The sequence below is a fragment of the Mastigoproctus giganteus genome, chromosome 9 (genome assembly GCF_048544385.1).
Source record: "Mastigoproctus giganteus isolate SK-2022 chromosome 9, ASM4854438v1, whole genome shotgun sequence".
NCBI lineage: Eukaryota > Metazoa > Arthropoda > Arachnida > Uropygi > Thelyphonidae > Mastigoproctus > Mastigoproctus giganteus.
Window position 1 is genome coordinate 134,404,967 of NC_143583.1, and position 18,865 is coordinate 134,423,831.

At 36.6% G+C, this 18,865-nt stretch overlaps 1 protein-coding gene across 4 annotated transcripts in view; it reads left to right on the top strand.

The window, feature by feature from the left end:
- Positions 1-18,865, top strand: part of LOC150080753 (transforming growth factor-beta receptor-associated protein 1-like) — a 272,526-nt gene that overhangs the window by 119,127 nt on the left and 134,534 nt on the right. For all 4 annotated transcript variants that reach the window (XM_090382037.1, XM_090382036.1, XM_090382038.1 and 1 more), the window contains exons 8-10: positions 2,375-2,535; positions 7,398-7,530; positions 15,370-15,465. In XM_090382037.1, the coding sequence (XP_090238163.1) occupies positions 2,375-2,535; positions 7,398-7,530; positions 15,370-15,465 (390 nt within the window). The remainder of the gene's footprint in view (positions 1-2,374; positions 2,536-7,397; positions 7,531-15,369; positions 15,466-18,865) is intronic.

Genomic DNA, 18,865 nt, shown 5'->3' on the forward strand with positions numbered 1-18,865 from the left:
TGGCTTTAGGACAGGATTCTCAACTGTGGATCACTTTCATGTAATATCACAGCTAATGGAGAAAGCGAATGAATATAAAACACCATTATGCCTGGCATTTGTGGATTATGAAAAGGCATTTGACTCCATACAGCATAAGGCAATGTTTCGGGCACTGGAAAGACAAGGCATAGATACCCCATATATTATTATTATTATTATTATTATTATTAATGGCCATATGGTACAAGGAAGCCTGAGGCTTATGCTGCACCAGCCAAAAAAAAAAAAAAAAAAAACTCCCAAGTTACCCCCCTGAGAGAGAGAGAGACAGAGAGAGAGAAGTAGAAAGGAATCACCAAGAAAGAGAAGAATGATGATATCCAGCTCAGGACCCTGGGTTTGCCAAGCCCATACTCACTAGATGTGAGCCCCCGGGGTGAATATGATTTTAAAGAAAATATATGAGAACGCTACCTCCTTTATTAGATTAGACAGAGACAGTAGCAAATTTAAAATTGAGAAAGGAGTTTGATAAGGAGACATAATATCTCCGAAGTTGTTTACTGCTGTCCATGAGGAAGCTATCAGAAGATTAGATTGGGCGCAGAAAGGAGTCAATGTGAATGGACAGAACCTAAACTATTTACTATTTTCAGATGACATTGTGGCCATAAGCCACGATCCCAAAGAATTAGAGGAAAATCTTAATCAATTATGCAAAGTTAATAAGGATTTTGGACTAAAGATGAATATGGCTAAAACAAAAGTAATGATGAACAAGTATGCCACAGAAAGGGATATAATGATTGAAGGAACAGTAATTGAAAAGGTTGATTCATATACTTATCTGGGACAAGTCATTAGCTGTAATAATGATAAATGGCTGTAAGTCAAGAGAAGAATAAATTTTGAATGAATAGCATTCAGGTATTATATAGTCATATACTGAGGAGCAATATCCCAATTTGTCTGAAATGTAAAATAATGAACCAATGTGTACTCCCCACCATGGCTTATGGAAGTGAAACTTGGGTACTCACCAAAAGAATGGAAGAGAAGCTGAAAACTACACAGCGAACAATGGAACGAATTATATTTGGAATCAGACTGTTAGATAAGAAGAGGAACACATGGATTAGGCAGCAAACTCAAGTAAAGGACATTCTTATCAAAACTAAAGAACAAAAATGGTCTTGAGCAGGACACATAGCTCAAAGACATGATGACAGATGGACTAAGAAAATAACAGAATTGTACCCAAGAGGAGCTAGAAGAAAACCTGGAAGACAGTGATGGAGATGGACAGGTGAAATTCATGAGTTTGTGGTAGTAAATGGATGACCATTGCACAAAACAGAAGGAACTGGAAAGTTGCTGGAGAGGCCTTCATCCTGCAGTGGATTGAAAATGGCTGATGATGATTATCTAACTAGAAGGTATGGTCAGTGGTGGATAGGTAGAGGTGGGCCTGTAATGTGTCCTCCCAGATCACCAGACTTAAATCCTATGGATTTTTGTATCTGGTGTCATGTAAAAAGCTTGATGTACACTTCTGACATTAACACAGTTGAGGAATTGCAGCGTCGGGTTGAAGGAGCCTTTCAGTAAATCAGAAATGACCCAGGAATGCCTGAGAGGATTTGCAACTCAATGCAGAGAATACTACAAAGCTGTGTACAGATTCAAGGACAGCATTTTTAACACTTTTTGTAACATCCTGTAACATGCAATGTTTGTAAAATCCTGTGGAGCTAGAAGAAAACCTGGAAGAAAGCAACGGAGATGGACAGATGAAATTCACGAGTTTGTGGGTGAATGTGGGTAAAGCATTGTGTTTAATTAAGATAAAAAAATTTGACCAGAAAGAGACCTGAGTGATCTAACCAACTATAGACTTGTAAGTTTGACCTGTCACTATAAACATTAAGGTTGCAGTGTAGGATGACCTCACTGTTATAAATAAATTGACATTGCATAGATGGATGGCTATTGCACAAAACAAAAGGAACTGGAAAGTTGCTGGAAAGACCTTCATACTGTAGTGGATTGAAAATGGCTGATGATGAGTGGGTTACTGTAGCTGCAGGGCTTGATACTTGACAACCCACTGGTGTGTTGTTCTCCCAATAGATAGTTACCTAAGCCAGACATGATGATGATGATTTTGTAAGCTGCGAAAAGAATACATCTTAGCACACACTTATGCTCATGTTAGATAGGTACCAATAGATGTCTTTATTTCTCTCAGTATACTTATTGTTCATTCTTCATTAAGTATTTGTAATGTTGCTCTATATAGATATATATTACATTTCAGTAATTATAACTATTACATTCAGTGATAGATTATATTAAGTGATATTAACGTATAGTCTAAAATTATTTCTTAAAGGAAGAATTTCTTCTTGCCGGACCAAGTGCTCTTGGAATGTTTGTGAAAACAACAGGAATATCTGAAAGACCTCCTTTACCATGGGCAGATAACATAATATCTGTGGCTTACTTACATCCATATCTTGTAGTTCTGGATAAACAGTTTCTAACAGTATACAGGTAAAAATCTGTGCTGTCTAGTTTTGTAACTCTGTTTCTAGTAAAGCATTGTGTTTAATTGCAAATATTTCACTTTTAATTAAGATAAGAAAATTTGACCAGAAAGAGACCTGAGTGATCTAACCAACTATAGACTTGTAAGTTTGACTTCTGTCACTATAAACATTAAAGTTGCAGTGTAGGATGACTTCACTGTTATAAATAAATTGACATTGCATAGAATAACTTTGGTATAATTTACAAATATTTCAAAAAGGCTTTTGACACAATCCCATATGAATGTGCATAAGTTGGAGAAGTGTGGCAATGGGGAAAAGGTGTACAGTGGATAAAGGGATGGTCAACTGGTAAAAGACAGAATGGTTATAAATGGGAAATTATCCAAATGGCCTAATGTTATGAGTAGGCTCCCTCAAGGGTTTATGGACATGTGTTGTTTTTAATTTTCATTAATATTAATAATGGTATCACAAGTTATTCACAGTTATAAATGCACTAATCTAGATAATCATCATCATCAGCCATTTTCAATCCACTGCAGGATGAAGGCCTCTCGAGCAACTTTCCAGTTCCTTCTGTTTTGAGCACTGGCCATCCATTTACTACCCACAAACTCATGAATTTCATCTATCCATCTCCGCCTTTGTCTTCCAGGTTTTCTTCTAGCTCCTCTTGGGTACCATTCTGTTATTTTCTTAGTCCATCTGTCATCATGTCTTCTAGCTATGTGTCCTGCCCAAGACCATTTTAGTTCTTTAGTTTTGATAAGAATCTAGATATAGGAGATATAAAGTGAAATTACAAGGAAAGAGGTATAGACTGTATTGTAGGAAGTTTTCTTTTAGTCAGCAAGTTGTTAATCACTGGAATAAGTTACCTAAATGGGTAGTTGAAGGTGACAGCTTGGATATAATTAAGAGGTTAGATTGTAGGCTGCAAGACCATTTCCTTGCCATTAATTATGCATTTTTCAAAGTAGAATTTAATTTTTGTTATCTACATTCATACTTAGTCTTTTATTTTTTTATTTTTTTTATTTACATTTAATAATTAAATACAAAAATCCATCAATTATTACACAATACTAATAACATTCCTATTATATGGTTATACTAATATTGTTAAATTCTGAGGGAATTAAGTGAAATGTCAGAAAGCAATATAGAAAAATTGAATATAATTAAAAACGAATATTTTCAAAGGCAGTGTGAAACTATATTTTGTGAGACACTAATGCAAACTAGGGGACATATTGTCTAATCGCAGGAAAGTTTCCTGGAAGGAGAGCTATGCTGTTTAATTATCATAGTAGCAACTTTGTTTCACCACTATGTACAGATTTACAGCAGTATATGATCTGTGCACTTTACTACCAGCAGATCCATGCAGTTTTAAGTTTAAAAATCTAACAAAAGTTATTGTATTCATAAATCAGAATAAAATAAACAACACTGGATGTATGAAGTTCCACTGTATTTATGTATTTATTACATATATTATTAACATGGTATATTAATATTAATTCATATTCGGGGCTTAGAGGGGAACAGGTATCCTGTGTGTTATCAGACACTCAGCCTAAAACACTGATGGATCCAATATCTCTCTATTACAGAAGATTTAGAAGTCCGGTTGGCCTGCCTCCCTAAAATCCACTCATGCACACCTTCTCGATGGTAAGCCCTGTTACGTCACTTAGGTGGCAACAAACGTGTAGAGTGGTTCTCTTCAAGACGCCTGGTCAGCGTGAAGAGGAAAAGACCAAACCCTCCAGCAATGAGAGCACAACAATACAAATGGCCCTCAGTCCCCAGCAGCTTTCACTCTCCCTCTTACGGCAGCGAGAGGATCAGAGTGGAAGCAGAGGGTGCTAAGAATCTCTGGGTACGACCAGGCTGCCATGCACGGAAACTGAACTTGGCCTGTTATAACGTACGATCACTCATCGGTGAAGACAGGATATTAGAGCTGGAAAAGGAATTAGAAAATGTGAATTGGAATATCATCGGTTTGGCTGAAACAAGAAGAAGAAATGAATCACTTATAAGTTTATCAAGTGGAAATCTGCTGTACACTAATGGAAACAGTGAAAGGAGTGAAGGTGGAGTTGGGTTTCTAGTCCATAAAGATTTTAAAAACAACATTTCGGAATTCAAAAGTACATCACCAAGGGTGTCAAGACTAATATTCAAGATTTCTAAGAGGTACAAGCTAAAGATTATTATGATTTATGCACCAACATCGAGCCACAATGATGAAGAGGTTGAAGAAATGTACACTGAAATTGAGAGTCTTCTAGATGAGCAGAAAACCCACTACACTATTATTATGGGGGACTTCAATGCTAAGGTTGGAAAAAGGCAAAACAGCGCAGAAAGAGGAACTATAGGAAATTTTGGAATTGGTGAAAGAAATAAAAGAGGTGAAAGACTTGTGGAATTTGCAGAATCTCAAGGACTGTCAGTAATGAACACTTTTTTCAAGAAAAGGGTGAACAGAAAGTGGACATGAAAGAGTGCAAATGGATTAACAACTAATGAAATCGACTTCATCCTCACTAACAGAAGATATATTGTGAATGATGTAACCGTCCTGAATAAGGTAAATGTTGGAAGTGATCACAGAATGGTAAGATGTACACTTGATATAGATGTAGGAAAGGAAAGGAAAAAACTGACTCGAGTAAATAATACAAAGGTCTTTGAAATAACAGAGGAGGAGAACAAGCAGTATGTACTGGAACTTAAGAACAAGTTTGAGCTTCTGCAGACTGCTCAGGACCAAGATATCGACGAGGAATATTACAACTTTCTGAAAGTGATAAAGCCCAAGAAACCTATAGGGAAACAGAAATCCAAAGAAGAAAAAATTAGTCAAGAAACACTTGTCATGAAAATGAAGAGCAAGAAAAACACTGACAGGGAGAAAATTGAGTATACTGAGTTATGCAAAGCCATTAGAAAGAGACTCAGAGAGGACATAAGAAGATTTAACACAAGAAAAGTAGAACAAGCATTAAGGGAAAACAAAGGATTTAAATCAGCAGCCATGAGCAGTAGTACAGAAAGACAAATGATACTGAAACTGAAGAATAGCGATGGTGTACTTATAAACAGCAGAGAAGGCATAATTCAAATAGCAGAAGACTACTATAGAGAATTATACAAGGAGCGAGGGAATGATACCAGCAGTGGGGAACATGGATTGCAAAGTAGCAACACATACGACATACCCGATATTCTTCCTGATGAGGTAGAACATGCATTGAAGAAAATGAAGAATCGGAAAGCCCCGGGGGAAGATGAAGTTACTGTAGAGTTGTTAAAGTTGGGAGGAAGAGACATGACAAAAACTGACAATACTTTTCACAAAATGCATTAGAAAAGATGTGACGCCTAAGGAGTGGAATAATGCAATCATAGTTTTTCTGCAAGAAAGACAAATCAGTAATTGGAAATTATAGACCAATTAGCTTGTAATACATCCACAAGTTGTTCACATGGGTCATTACTAACAGATTAGAAAGAATACTTGATGAGAATCAACCGAAAGAGCAAGCTGGCTTTAGGACAGGATTCTCAACTATGGATCACCTTCACGTAATATCACAGCTAATGGAGAAAGCAAATGAATATAAAACACCATTATGCCTGGCATTTGTGGATTATGAAAAGGCATTTGACTCCATACAGCATAAGGCAATGTTTCGGGCACTGGAAAGACAAGGCATAGATACTCCATATATTATGATTTTGAAGAAAATATATGAGAGTGCTACATCCTTTATTAGACTAGACAAAGACAGTAGCAAATTTAAAATCGAGAAAGGAGTTCGACAAGGAGACACAATATCTCCGAAGCTGTTTACTGCTGCCCTTGAGGAAGCTTTCAGAAGATTAGACTGGTCGCAGAAAGGAGTCAATGTGAACGGAGAGTACCTAAACCATTTACGATTTGCAGATGACATTGTGGTCATAAGCCACGATCCCAAAGAATTAGAGGAAAATCTTAATCAGTTATGCACAGTTAGTAAGGATTTTGGACTAAAGATGAATATGGCTAAAACAAAAGTAATGATGAACAAGTATGCCACGGAAAGGGAAATAATGATTGAAGGAGCAGTAATTGAAATGTGGAGTCATATACTTATCTGGGACAAGTTATTAGCTGTAATAATGATAAATGGCTGGAAGTCAAGAGAAGAATAAATTTTGGATGGATAGCATTCAGGAAATATAGTCACATACTGAAGAGCAATATCCCAGTTTGTCTGAAACGTAAAATAATGAATCAATGTATACTACCCACCATGACTTATGGAAGTGAAACTTGGGCACTCACCAAAAGAATGGAAGAGAAGCTAAGAACTACACAGCGAAGAATGGAACGAATTATATTGGGAATCAGACTGTTAGATAAGAAGAGAAACACATGGATTAGGCAGCAAACTCAAGTAAAGGACATTCTTATCAAAACTAAAGAACAAAAATGGTCTTGGGCAGGACACATAGCTCGAAGACATGATGACAGATGGACTAAGAAAAATAACAGAATGGTACCCAAGAGGAGCTAGAAGAAAACCTGGAAGACAAAGGCAGAGATGGATAGATGAAATTCATGAGTTTTTGAGTAGTAAATGGATGGCCAGTGCTCAAAACAGAAGGAACTGGAAAGTTGCTGGAGAGGCCTTCATCCTGCAGTGGATTGAAAATGGCTGATGATGATGATGAATTCATATTCGCAAAGGGAGGGGTGGAAACAGATATTCTTGCTCTAATAAAAAAAAGTTGGTGGTTCATGCTTTAAACAAAGTTTTTAATAATAAATTTATAAGTATTTTTTTGTTTTCCATTTCTTCCCAGTATTCTTGATCAGCAAGCCAAACAACGAATTTCCTTTCAGGGTGGATGTTATATGGATAATTTTGATGGAAGAATACTCGTGGCTTCCTCTGATATTATTTGTGCTTTAACTCCTGTTCCTTGGGAAAAACAGGTAATTTTTTATGAGAACTATGACAACATAATTTTAAAAATTTTCGATGCATTCTAATAGTCTGAATCATTTATAGATAATAAGCTTCAAGTAAAAGGAGTTATATAACATTAAGGTATATGTAATTAGCATTAGTAGAAGCACATGATGCAAGAAAGCAAGCTTATACTGCATTAGCCAAAAAAAAAAGAAAAGAAAATAATGCAGAAGCATCATTTTGTGCATAGCAGAAGAGTAAATAAAATTTGCTACAAATACATCAAATGTTTTATATTGCAAAGCAAATCTCGACTTTCTTCAGTCTTCTGCCAGAACTAACAAGCATCTCATTAAAATGTATATTTTTCTGTTTCTTTTTAATGCATGTCATCCGAGACTATGGTTTCAGAAATTATTGTCCTTTCATCAGTGGGCGAGTTGACAACCAGTAATAATGGTTCCCAACCAAGTTCTGGGAACGAGGTTGCCGGTGCGGACGTGCCTTTCTGCTGCTCTTCGAACAGAGAAGTTTTTTCTGATTTATTTTCTGCTTTATTAGTTTAAATTGACATATTAACTTATCTTCTAGAGTAGCTTTATATTCCTATTACGGTACTTAAGTTTAAAGTAACTTAGATAGAGATTTTGTAGGTATTACTTAGTATCGGAAAGGGTATCAAATACACGTGTTTACTGTTTGTAATATCCGCCATTGTTACGGGAAAATTAATCAGTAAAATCTATTAATCTTGTCGAACTTCATTGGCAATTAAATTGTACTTTTATCTATACATATAACCACTTAGGTTACGTAACATAAATAATTAGTAAAAACAAATAATTAATACATAACTTGATACGGAAGTTATATAAAGGGATTTCGTAGATAACACTTGTTATTGAAATGTAAATATTTCATAGATAACACTCGTTACTGAAACGTAAATATTTCGTAGATAACACTCGTTACTGAAACGTAAATATTTCGTAGATAACACTCGTTACTGAAACGTAAATATTCCGTAGATAACACTCGTTACTGAAACGTAAATATTTCGTAGATAACACTCGTTACTGAAACATAAATATTCCGTAGATAACACTGGTTACTGAAACATAAATATAGCGTTATAACTGTGTTTGGATACAAGTTTAGGATTTAATTTTGTACAGAAATTGAAATTTTATTGAAAGTAAATCTAAATCATGACTCAAACCAGAGCAGCAAAGCAAAGGGCTCAAGCTAATGGGAATGCTGTGGCCCAGGGGAGAACTGAGGGGGGCAGTTGTCCTCTGAATCACAGCCTTGTAAGATGCACTATTTGCTTGATGTTTGCGGAGCAGTCAAGTATGGGACATGATACTGCCATGGGGGATGTCTTTGTGTGTGTGCGATGCAAGGAGTGTAAGGAGATAAGGCGACAACTCAGCGTTGTTATGGGCCTATATGAGAGCTTGAAGGACAGGGTGGATGCCCTCGAAGGATTACAAGTGAGGGGCCCATCAAGCTCTCAGCTGCCCACACCAATGCCAGAGCTTGCACTTGGTCATTGCGCAACACAGCGGCAACCCCCAAGGCAGAATGCGCTGGTCCCAAAGGAACTAGTAGTTGTTGGTGACTCTATTGTCAGGGAAACGGGAAACATGCTTTGTAAAAAGGATAGGTGGAACAGGACCAGGGTATGTCTGCCAGGGGCAAAAGTTGATGACGTTGTAGAGCGGATATCATCTTTTAAGGGCACAAAAGGTGATATAGTTGTACACGTTGGCACTAATGACATTAAGAGTAGGAGACCGGCGGAATTACTTGACAAGTACAGGTCACTGATGAAAAAAACCCGTGAATTAGGGTTGAAATTGAAAGTGTCTGCAATTCTGCCCAGACACGATAGGAGGGAGTATATGATGAGAGCCCTGTCAATCAATTCGGCCCTGGAAAGATTGTGCAGGGCTCAAGGGGTAGAATTTTTTTCAGCCTGGTCTGTACTTGTTAACAGGAGAGACTGCTTCTACAGGGATGGGATACACTTAAATAGGAAGGGTGCAAGAATGTTTGCTGATGCTATCGAGGCAATGTTAGGTGGGTCGGAAAACTGCTAGATTGGGGGGATACAAGGACTAATAGATTAACAGTAGCCACTGGCAGAGGTGAAAGTGATTCTTGCACTGCTTCTATTGGAATGAGCCGCAGCCTGGAAAATAAGATGCAGGATATTTCAGAGACTGCTGGGAATCATTGGGGTACAAGTAAACACATGGGTTGTGTTAGGGTAGCTAAGAAAAAGAACAGGTGCATGTATACTTGTGTGTACACCAATGCTAGGAGTTTAGTAAATAAATTTGATGAATTTGAGGTATTGCTCAAAACATCAAAGGCAGATATTGTGGGGATTTCAGAGACGTGGTGTCACACAGATATAAGGAATGCAGAACTGCAATTTGGGGAGTACAATGTCTACAGAAAGGATAGACAGGATAGGAAGGGAGGAGGGGTTATGCTATTAGTTAAAAAACACATAAAATCCAAGGAAGTGAAGCCAGTCAACATCGCTGGACAGTGCAGTGTCGAGTCAGTTTGGTGTGACATAAGCATTGGGAGATCAAAATTGAGAGTAGGAGTGTGCTATAGGCCTAATGACTCTGATGAGTATAATAAGAAACTGTTCGGAGAAATAGAGTGGGCCAGTAAATCAGAGAGTCTTATAATGGGGGATTTTAATTTCCCAGATATTGACTGGAATTTGGGGGCTGGTCACTCGCACAGTAGCAAGGCTTTTGTGGATTTATTGGATGATTGTTTTCTACATCAGCATGTTCGGGAGGCAACTAGAGGGAGTAATACTCTGGATGTGATTATCAGTAGTGATTCTTCATGCATTAAGAATCTGCAGATAAATGAACCGCTTGGTGGCAGTGATCACAGTGTGCTGAAGTGGGAGTTACTCAAAGAGGTAACTACCATTAGGGGTAAAGGGAAGGGGTATTGCTTTCGTAAAGGCGACTACAATGGACTGAGACAGTATTTAAATTCTATACAATGGGATCAACTGATGATATTGCCAACAGCAAATTCAAAATGGGAAGCATTTAAAGAACTTATCGTGGAAGCTACTAGGCTTTACATACCAACTAAGAAATATTGTTCAAGGTTTAGGCCTAAATGGTTGTCAGATGAACTAATGAGGCATATGGCAGAGAAGAAAAATGCATGGGATACATACAAATTAACACGTGACCCAGACGCCTATGATAGATACAAGTTGATCTGTAACCAAGTTACAAAGGAGGTTAGGCAGGCGAAGGCAGATTACGAGAGATCCTTGGCAAGGGATGCAAAGAAAAACAGCAAAGAGTTCTTTACTTATGTAAACTCTAGAAGGAAGGGGATGAATCAGATTGGTCCACTTGAGATCGATGGGTCAACTGTTGATGACCCTGCTCAGGTAGCTAACAAACTAAATGAATATTTTGCATCGACATTCACACATGAGGAGTTATTCAGCGAGGGGAATGCCAGAGGTGTATTCAACTCTAGCAGTAAGCTAGAGAATCATGTAATAACTGAGAGCAAAGTGGAGGAGAAATTGTTGAAGATAAACTCAAGAAAGGCACCTGGGGTGGATGGGATCTATCCAGTTATATTAAAGGAGGCAGCAAAGGAGGTAAGCAAACCCTTAGCCATAATTATGAGAGCTTCCTTGGACTCAGGGGAGGTACCCATGGACTGTAGATGTGCAAATGTGACCCCAATTCAGAAAGGGGGATCAAAGGCTGACACAAGTAATTATAGACCTGTGAGTTTAACTTCTGTTCCCGGAAAATTAATGGAGGCACTGGTGAAAGAAGCACTGCAGGATCATCTAGACTTCAGTTATAGCTAGGACACAGCATGGTTTTGTTAAGGGTAAGTCTTGCCTGACCAATTTGATTGGATACTATGATGCAGTCACAAAAGAACTGGATGCAGGGAATAACTTTGATATTATATACTTGGATCTTAGAAAGGCTTTTGATACTGTTGCACATGGAAGACTGCTACACAAATTGGAGCAGTGTGACATTGGAGGCAAATTGCTGCTATGGATAAAGGGGTGGTTGAGGGGGAGAAACAGAGAGTGGTAATCAATGGACACTGCTCATCGTGGACTAATGTTATTAGTGGAGTCCCTCAGGGTTCAGTATTGGGTCCTTTATTGTTTTCTGTATTTATAAATGATATTGATGATGGTATATCAGGCTTAATGTCCAAGTTTGTAGACGATACGAAGGTTGGCAGGGTTGTCAAGGACACTACTGACACTATGCTGCTGCAACAGGATTTGGAAAGGTTGAACAGATGGGCTTCGAGGTGGCAAATGAAGTTTAACATTGACAAATGTAAAGTACTACATATGGGAAGCAGCAACCCCAGAGCAACGTATCAACTCTGTGTTACTACACTGACAGTGGTAGAGAATGAAAGGGACCTGTGGGTGGTTGTGCAGGCAGATATGAAGTTCTCTGAGCAGTGCAGACGGGCTGCAAGAGTAGCTCATGGTGTATTGTCAATGATATATAGGAATTTTTCTAGCAGGGATAAGGAGGTGATTATTCCCTTGTATAAGGCAATGGTCAGGCCACACCTAGAGTACTGTATACAGGCCTGGAGGCCTCATTTCAAGAAGGATGTCGAGCTGCTGGAACGAGTACAGAGAAGGGCAACTAGATTGGTGAATGGGACAAAGGGGTGCTCTTACGGAGAAAGGCTTAAGTTTTGCGAATTACAGTGTCTGGAAACTAGGCACCAGCGAGGTGATCTGATAGAGGTGTACAAAGCCTTGAATGGTTTGAGCATGCTCAATGCTGATGGGATTCTTCCTCTTGCTCAGAATAATCACCTGAGAGAGCATAAATTCAAATTGAGGAAAGACAGATGTAGGATAGATGTGCGGAAATTTGCCTTTAGCCAGCGGGTGGTTGGTGGGTGGAACAGACTTCCATCCCTTGTCGTGGAAGTTGATAGCCTAAATAAGTTTAAGGCTCAGCTGGACAGGTATTTCGAACGGACAGAGGGGTGAAGTGGAAGTTGTTATTTTTATTTATTTATGTTACTTTTTTTTTTTTTTTTTTTTTTTTTTTGGCTGATGCTGCATAAGCTTGCTTTCTTGCATCAAATGCCTCTACTAATGCTAATGCTAATGCTAATATATATCAACAATATGCAAGATACTAAAAGGCATACATGTTCAACCTTGGAATAATGTAGTTAATGAGTTTCATACTACAGTAGTTAATTATATACCTGCTGATGAAGGAATGATAATCTCTAAGTAAATAACAATATATACTTCTCCTTTGGGAGTAGTGCTGTGTATTTGTAGTGAAATATTGGGACAACGGGGCTTAGAGGGGGAACAGGCATTCTGTGTATTATCAGACACTCAGTCTAAAACACTGATGAATCCAATATCTTTGTATTTCAGAAGATTTAGGAGAAGTCCAGTTGGCCTGCCTCCCTAAAATCCATTCATGCACACCTTCTCAATGGTAAGCCCTGTTACGTCACTTAGGTGGCAACGAACGTGTAGAGTGATTCTCTTTACGATGCCTGGTCAGTGTGAAGAGGAAAAGACCAAACCCTCCAGCACATGACAGCAAGGCAAAACAAATGACCATCAGTCTCCAGCAGCTTTCACTCCCCCTCTTATGATAGCTTGAGGATCAGAGTGGAAGCAGAGGGTGCTAAGAATATCTTCAAACAGGCCTATGGGGCTGGGAAATTCCATACTGCAATAATTAAAGACAAACACCAGCCAAGGAATTAAAAATTTACTATAAAAATAAAATATACAGAATATAATGAAATACTCCTCTCACAAAAAAGTTCATGTCCCAGGAAATACCCGTTTCAATTAATCCAACACATTATTTCCACCACCAAAAATAACACCAATAATTCACCCAAACACAACACAAAAAGGAGCATGCACATCTTTCTCCTTTATCACAGTAGTCTCGCCAGACAATTCTGTCGGGTGTTCACCGGCACTGACATTACACTTATATTCTCCTCATATAACAAACTTGGGTCATTATTCAATACATACAAAGAAACATATAAATACCTAATAAATGATATGAATAATATTGTATATTTAATTAAATGCCAGCAAAATTGCAATGCCTGCTACATCGGAAGCACCACTATCAAGTACGGTACCACAAAAAACCTCTAACACATGAGCCTATTACCACTACAACAGTTTCAGAACAGGGCAATCCAGTACTGAGCTTACACTACACATACATTCCCACAACCACACCCCTCTAGTTGATTCAGCCATCACCATTATAAAATTAAAAACTAGTTACAAAATTTTTCAATACAAAGCCCTAGTTATAGAATGGTTCCTCCGTCATTCTAAATTAAATATCATAAATGTGAAATTACCCTCCAACCTTTCCCCAGTCTGGAATCTCACACACCTTAGATTAGATTCCCGCATGTCACAAAGAGCATCACGGGAACATAGAAATTCTTTTAAATAACACACATTCTCTCCTTTCTTAGTATTGCCAACTGAAGACGTTAAATAACGAAAGTCAATTGTTATGACTTTTGGCCTCACCGGGTTTCATATATTTTAGAGTTTTTAATCAATTAATTCTTCAATGACAACCAGGGACGGAGTTGTGCACTTCTACTTCCTTGAGCATATTTTAATTCCGTTTTAATTTTTAATTTTAACCCCATATCCTTACTAATTAACTCATTTAAACTTTTCAAACCCCAAAATTATCCATCCATCCTACTTCAAGTAACAACCGCAGATTATATAAGGTGAGTACTGTCTAATTAAGCTTTGCTATTGAACTTAGCCCATTATTGATTGGCAATCCTTTTACATTTTCATTAACCTACCTTTCAGTGTTTTCACCATAGTCATACTCACTAAGTTATAATTTCTACAAACTGTAACTGTCATTCTCAACAAAAGTAAAGTATCGACCACGTCACAATACAGTCACAGCCAAATTCCATTTCCTTAGTATCCAAATTGCATGTTCATCATTATAAGTGATATTTATTATTATTTTGATCAATGTTTAATCCATTATGTCCCCCCCCTTCCTTTTGAAGAAATTGTCATGTGGCATCCTCATCTTCCACTATAATACAGAATCCCATGAAGGAACAGTCTGGCTGAATTGGTATCAAAATGTGGATTTGGAGGGGTGTTTCTGGACCACTGAGGAGCCTTCCAATGAGATGAGCTGGAACTTTTGACGTCCAAAAAAGAATGGCCAGATCAGAGCTGTTATTGTGAAGGAAGCTGAGGAGGGACTGATTATATTAAACACTGTAATTTCATTTGTAAAATAAATAGCCAATATCTGTTTAGCAAAGTATTATGCAATACTTTTAGCATAACTTTCATAATTGTTTACCACCAACACTTTTGGTATAACTTTCATAATTATATATCAACAACCCCATGATCAGAAATGTCTCCTATATTGGCTATTGTTAGTTATTAATCTTCAAGCTTTCTTCACCTCCATGAATATTATATCTGATTACAGATATAATAATATTTAGATTAGACTTACTTTTCAGATTTATAACTAGTTTTAAGTATTTGAATACTTGAACCTTTTTGTTGAAGGTCTTAGCAAACAGACTTAAAAGCTGTGAATTGTAGTAAATTTTTGAAATGTTTGAAAAAAAGAATATAGAATTATTTGTTTTCTTGTCTTGTTTCTTGTAACTCTTTAAGGTCCTGTGTTAGTTCTCTTTGTTAATTTTATTTTTATATATTGGGTTGAAAAAAATTAATTTTTCATTCTGAGACTGCTTAGAAAGGTTTCCTTCCCTCCCAGGTTCAAGCACTTTTACTTGATAAGAAGGTTTCTGAAGCTCTTGAATTAGCTAAGTTTTCTTGTAAGACAGGTGTATCAAAGGAGCAATCAAGAAAAGTAAGTAATTTTTTCATAGTTAATGCTTAAAAAAAGTAAATTTATTCTAGATATATATATATATAGTATTTGTTATTCAGTATTTGTTACCTTATAAAGCAGAACATAGGTCTCTTAAGTTTTTTTTTTTTTTAATCCACATTTGAGGGGGTTAAAAAAAAGAAAACGCAAATGACATACATATCTACTATAAGAATGTATTAGACAAAACTTTTAGTTATGTACAGTAAACTCCCGCTATTCGCAGTATCTGTATTCGCGGTTTCGCGTATTCGCGATCGCTGATTTAATATAAAATGAAACCTAAAAAAATGTGAATATTTTCCGCCATAAAAAAACATGGGCGTGGCTAAAATTATCTTTCCCGGTCAAAACAGCACTCAGTGGGTGGGGGGAGAGGGGTGACAAAATCGCGACCGTGGATGTTTCTCGCTAATCCTCGTTCAGTATGTGTTATGCGCTTGTCATGGAAGGTTTCGTCGTTTGCTTTTAATTTATATGCTGGTTTATTACTGTATAATAAAATAAATGTGAATTGCTTGTTAATTTCTGATAACTTTTTTATATGTCTGATTAACTGTGTGATGCAGTTTTATATTGTAAGTTATATTGTTATCTCAAGTATATAGACTAGTGGCGACTTTGAGGTAGAATTTAAATAGAATATTCTACGTCATGGTTTCATGCCCACATTGTGCTGCAATTAGTATATGTACAGAGTACTAATTAAATTTAAAAGTTTCTTCTTCCATTTATTTTAAGATTACTTGACTTACAAACTGTAAGCAGGTTTTCAGAAAGAAAAATTGCTCCCCCCCCCCTTTTTTTTTACCTCTTTCTCTTTTATACTAACACACTAACTATTAATCTGCTTGATCATCTTACAGCAGTGCTGCAAGATGATCATTTTCACTGGCAAGATGCATTATTGTCAATTATAACAACTTTTATATTTGTCATATCTAGCTTATTATGAAATAAAACTTATGTCAATGCAGCATATTATATAAGATATGCTAAATTACATTTTATTTAATTTCATGTATTGTAAAAAATATCCATTTTTAAAATATTACTTATTTTATTTTGCACCTATTACAATATTAAAACAAAATTAAGTACAAGTAATATGAAAACTGGACTTGCTTTTCTTTAGCAATATGAAGCAGCAAAACTAGATGTAAAGTATTTTTACTGCCTTTAACAATAAAGAAGGAAAGATTTAATGTACATATTCTACCATATGTACACGAATGTTCCTCATCCAATTGCTACTAATAGTTATCTAGAAAAAAGCATTGCACATCTAAACTGGATAAAGATGCATAAAGTTGAAAGTAACTTCTTTGCTAGAAAGAAATCATATAATTTCAGTATGAACATCATGAAGTTAATGGAAACTGCTGTACTTGCACATGAAAATAATATTGTGAGTTGTTCATTCTTCTTGTGGTCTCTTATAATCCTTTATAAGAGATCAACCGAAATCACCCACATCAGCTGAAATGAATAAATATTGGACCATGCTGCAAAAATACTTATCTGAAAATAAAAGAGAAGAATAAATATCTGATTGAATGGTACAGTAAACCCCTGCTATTCGCGGTATCTGTATTCGCATATTCGCGGTCGCTGATTTAACATAAAATGAAACCTAAAAAAGGTGAATTTTAAAGCCGTGAACATTTTCCGCCATAAAAAAACATGGGCGTGGCTAAAATTATCTTTCCCAGTCAAAACAGCGTTCAGTGGGTGGGGAGAGAGGGGTGACAAAATCGCGAGCGTGGATGTTTCTCGCCAATCCATGTTCAGTATGTGTTATGCGCTTGCCATGGAAGGTTTCGTCGTTTGTTTTTAATTTATATATTTTAATTTATTTATATATTTAATTTTTAATATGCTTTTAAAATTGAATAAATCTATCAATTTATAAATTGATATGCTTACAAAATTGATAAATCTACCATTTTGCAGTGTAAAACAGACTTTTTCGAGTGTGTTAACGGAAGAAAGTGACTTTATTTGGACAAGTTCTTTCTAACCCGTACAAAAATATGGCTACGAATAACAAGGGAAATGTGAATGTGAAATTATCAAAGAAAGTGATGACATTGGCGAATAAAACTGAGTTATTAGACAAAATTTTTAATGGTGAAAGTGTCTCCTCAGTGGCAAAACATTATAAAATCAATGAGTCAACGGTACGATCAATCAAAAAATCAGAAGAAAAAATCCGCCGTAGTGTCCGTGAAAATGCGCTAATTGCTTCAAAAATTTGCTCTGTAACTCGTGATGTTAAATTAGAAAAAATGGAAAAGCTTTAAATCTGTGGATAGAAGACCGAACTCAAAATAAAATTCTGTTAAGTTCACTCATCATTCGTGAAAAGGCAAAACTCCTTTATCAACACTTTAGCGAAACTGGTGATAGCACTGGCGGGATAAGTTTTTTTTCTAGAAAAGGCGCTGGTTTGAAGGATTTGTTTGAAATTTCTAATAAATATTACATTTTAATATTAAATTGTTTCTTATTTTCATTTCGATGCCATATGCTTGCATTTCACTATGTACTGTCTATATACATAGTCATATTATGAAGGTACATATAATACATACATAGACAAAATTTTAGACTAGTTTTTCTTATATATTTCATACTTTGGAACGGAACCCCTTTATTACTATGGGAGCCATAACTCAGTATTCGCGTTTTCGGTATTCGCGGCATTTCTCAGGAACGTAACCCCCTCGAATAGCGGGGGTTTACTGTATTTATTTTCTTATTTTCAAATTAGGTTATAATCTATATGTGTCTACAGTTCTGCCCAGGCTCAATAGTAAATAGTCTCTGCTGAAAGCCTTGTGGATTAACTCAAGGCTTTGGGGGGGGGGAGATTTTAATCAGTGTGGCCTGCCCTAGTAGATCATAGGAATATGTTTTGTAAAGATGGAATGCATTTGAACAACAAACGGTGCAGGGGTCTTTTCCAGTATCAGTGAGTAGGCCTTATTGGTTCAGAAAAACTGCTAGTTATGGAGATAGGGGTAATATAGACATGAGTTTATCTTATGATATGGGTCAAAATAATGCTTGCACAGATCTGGAGAGTTCTTTTTAGTGTCCACAAAAACCGATATTGCGAAGATGTACTGAGGATGGTGGTGTTTCAAATGAACGAGATGCTAGTGCTAGGGAAACAAGCTTAAATAACTTTAAAGGGTATGTTCGGATAGAAAATTATATAAGAACATGTAGTCTTAACTATGTCTACAGTACGGAGTGTTGTCATTAAAACAAGTGAAAACAAGTAATATGGATATAATAAGCCTAATAGAAATGTGACACCACCCAGAAATAGGTGGTGATGATGAGTTTCACTATGGCATGTATAATGTATTTA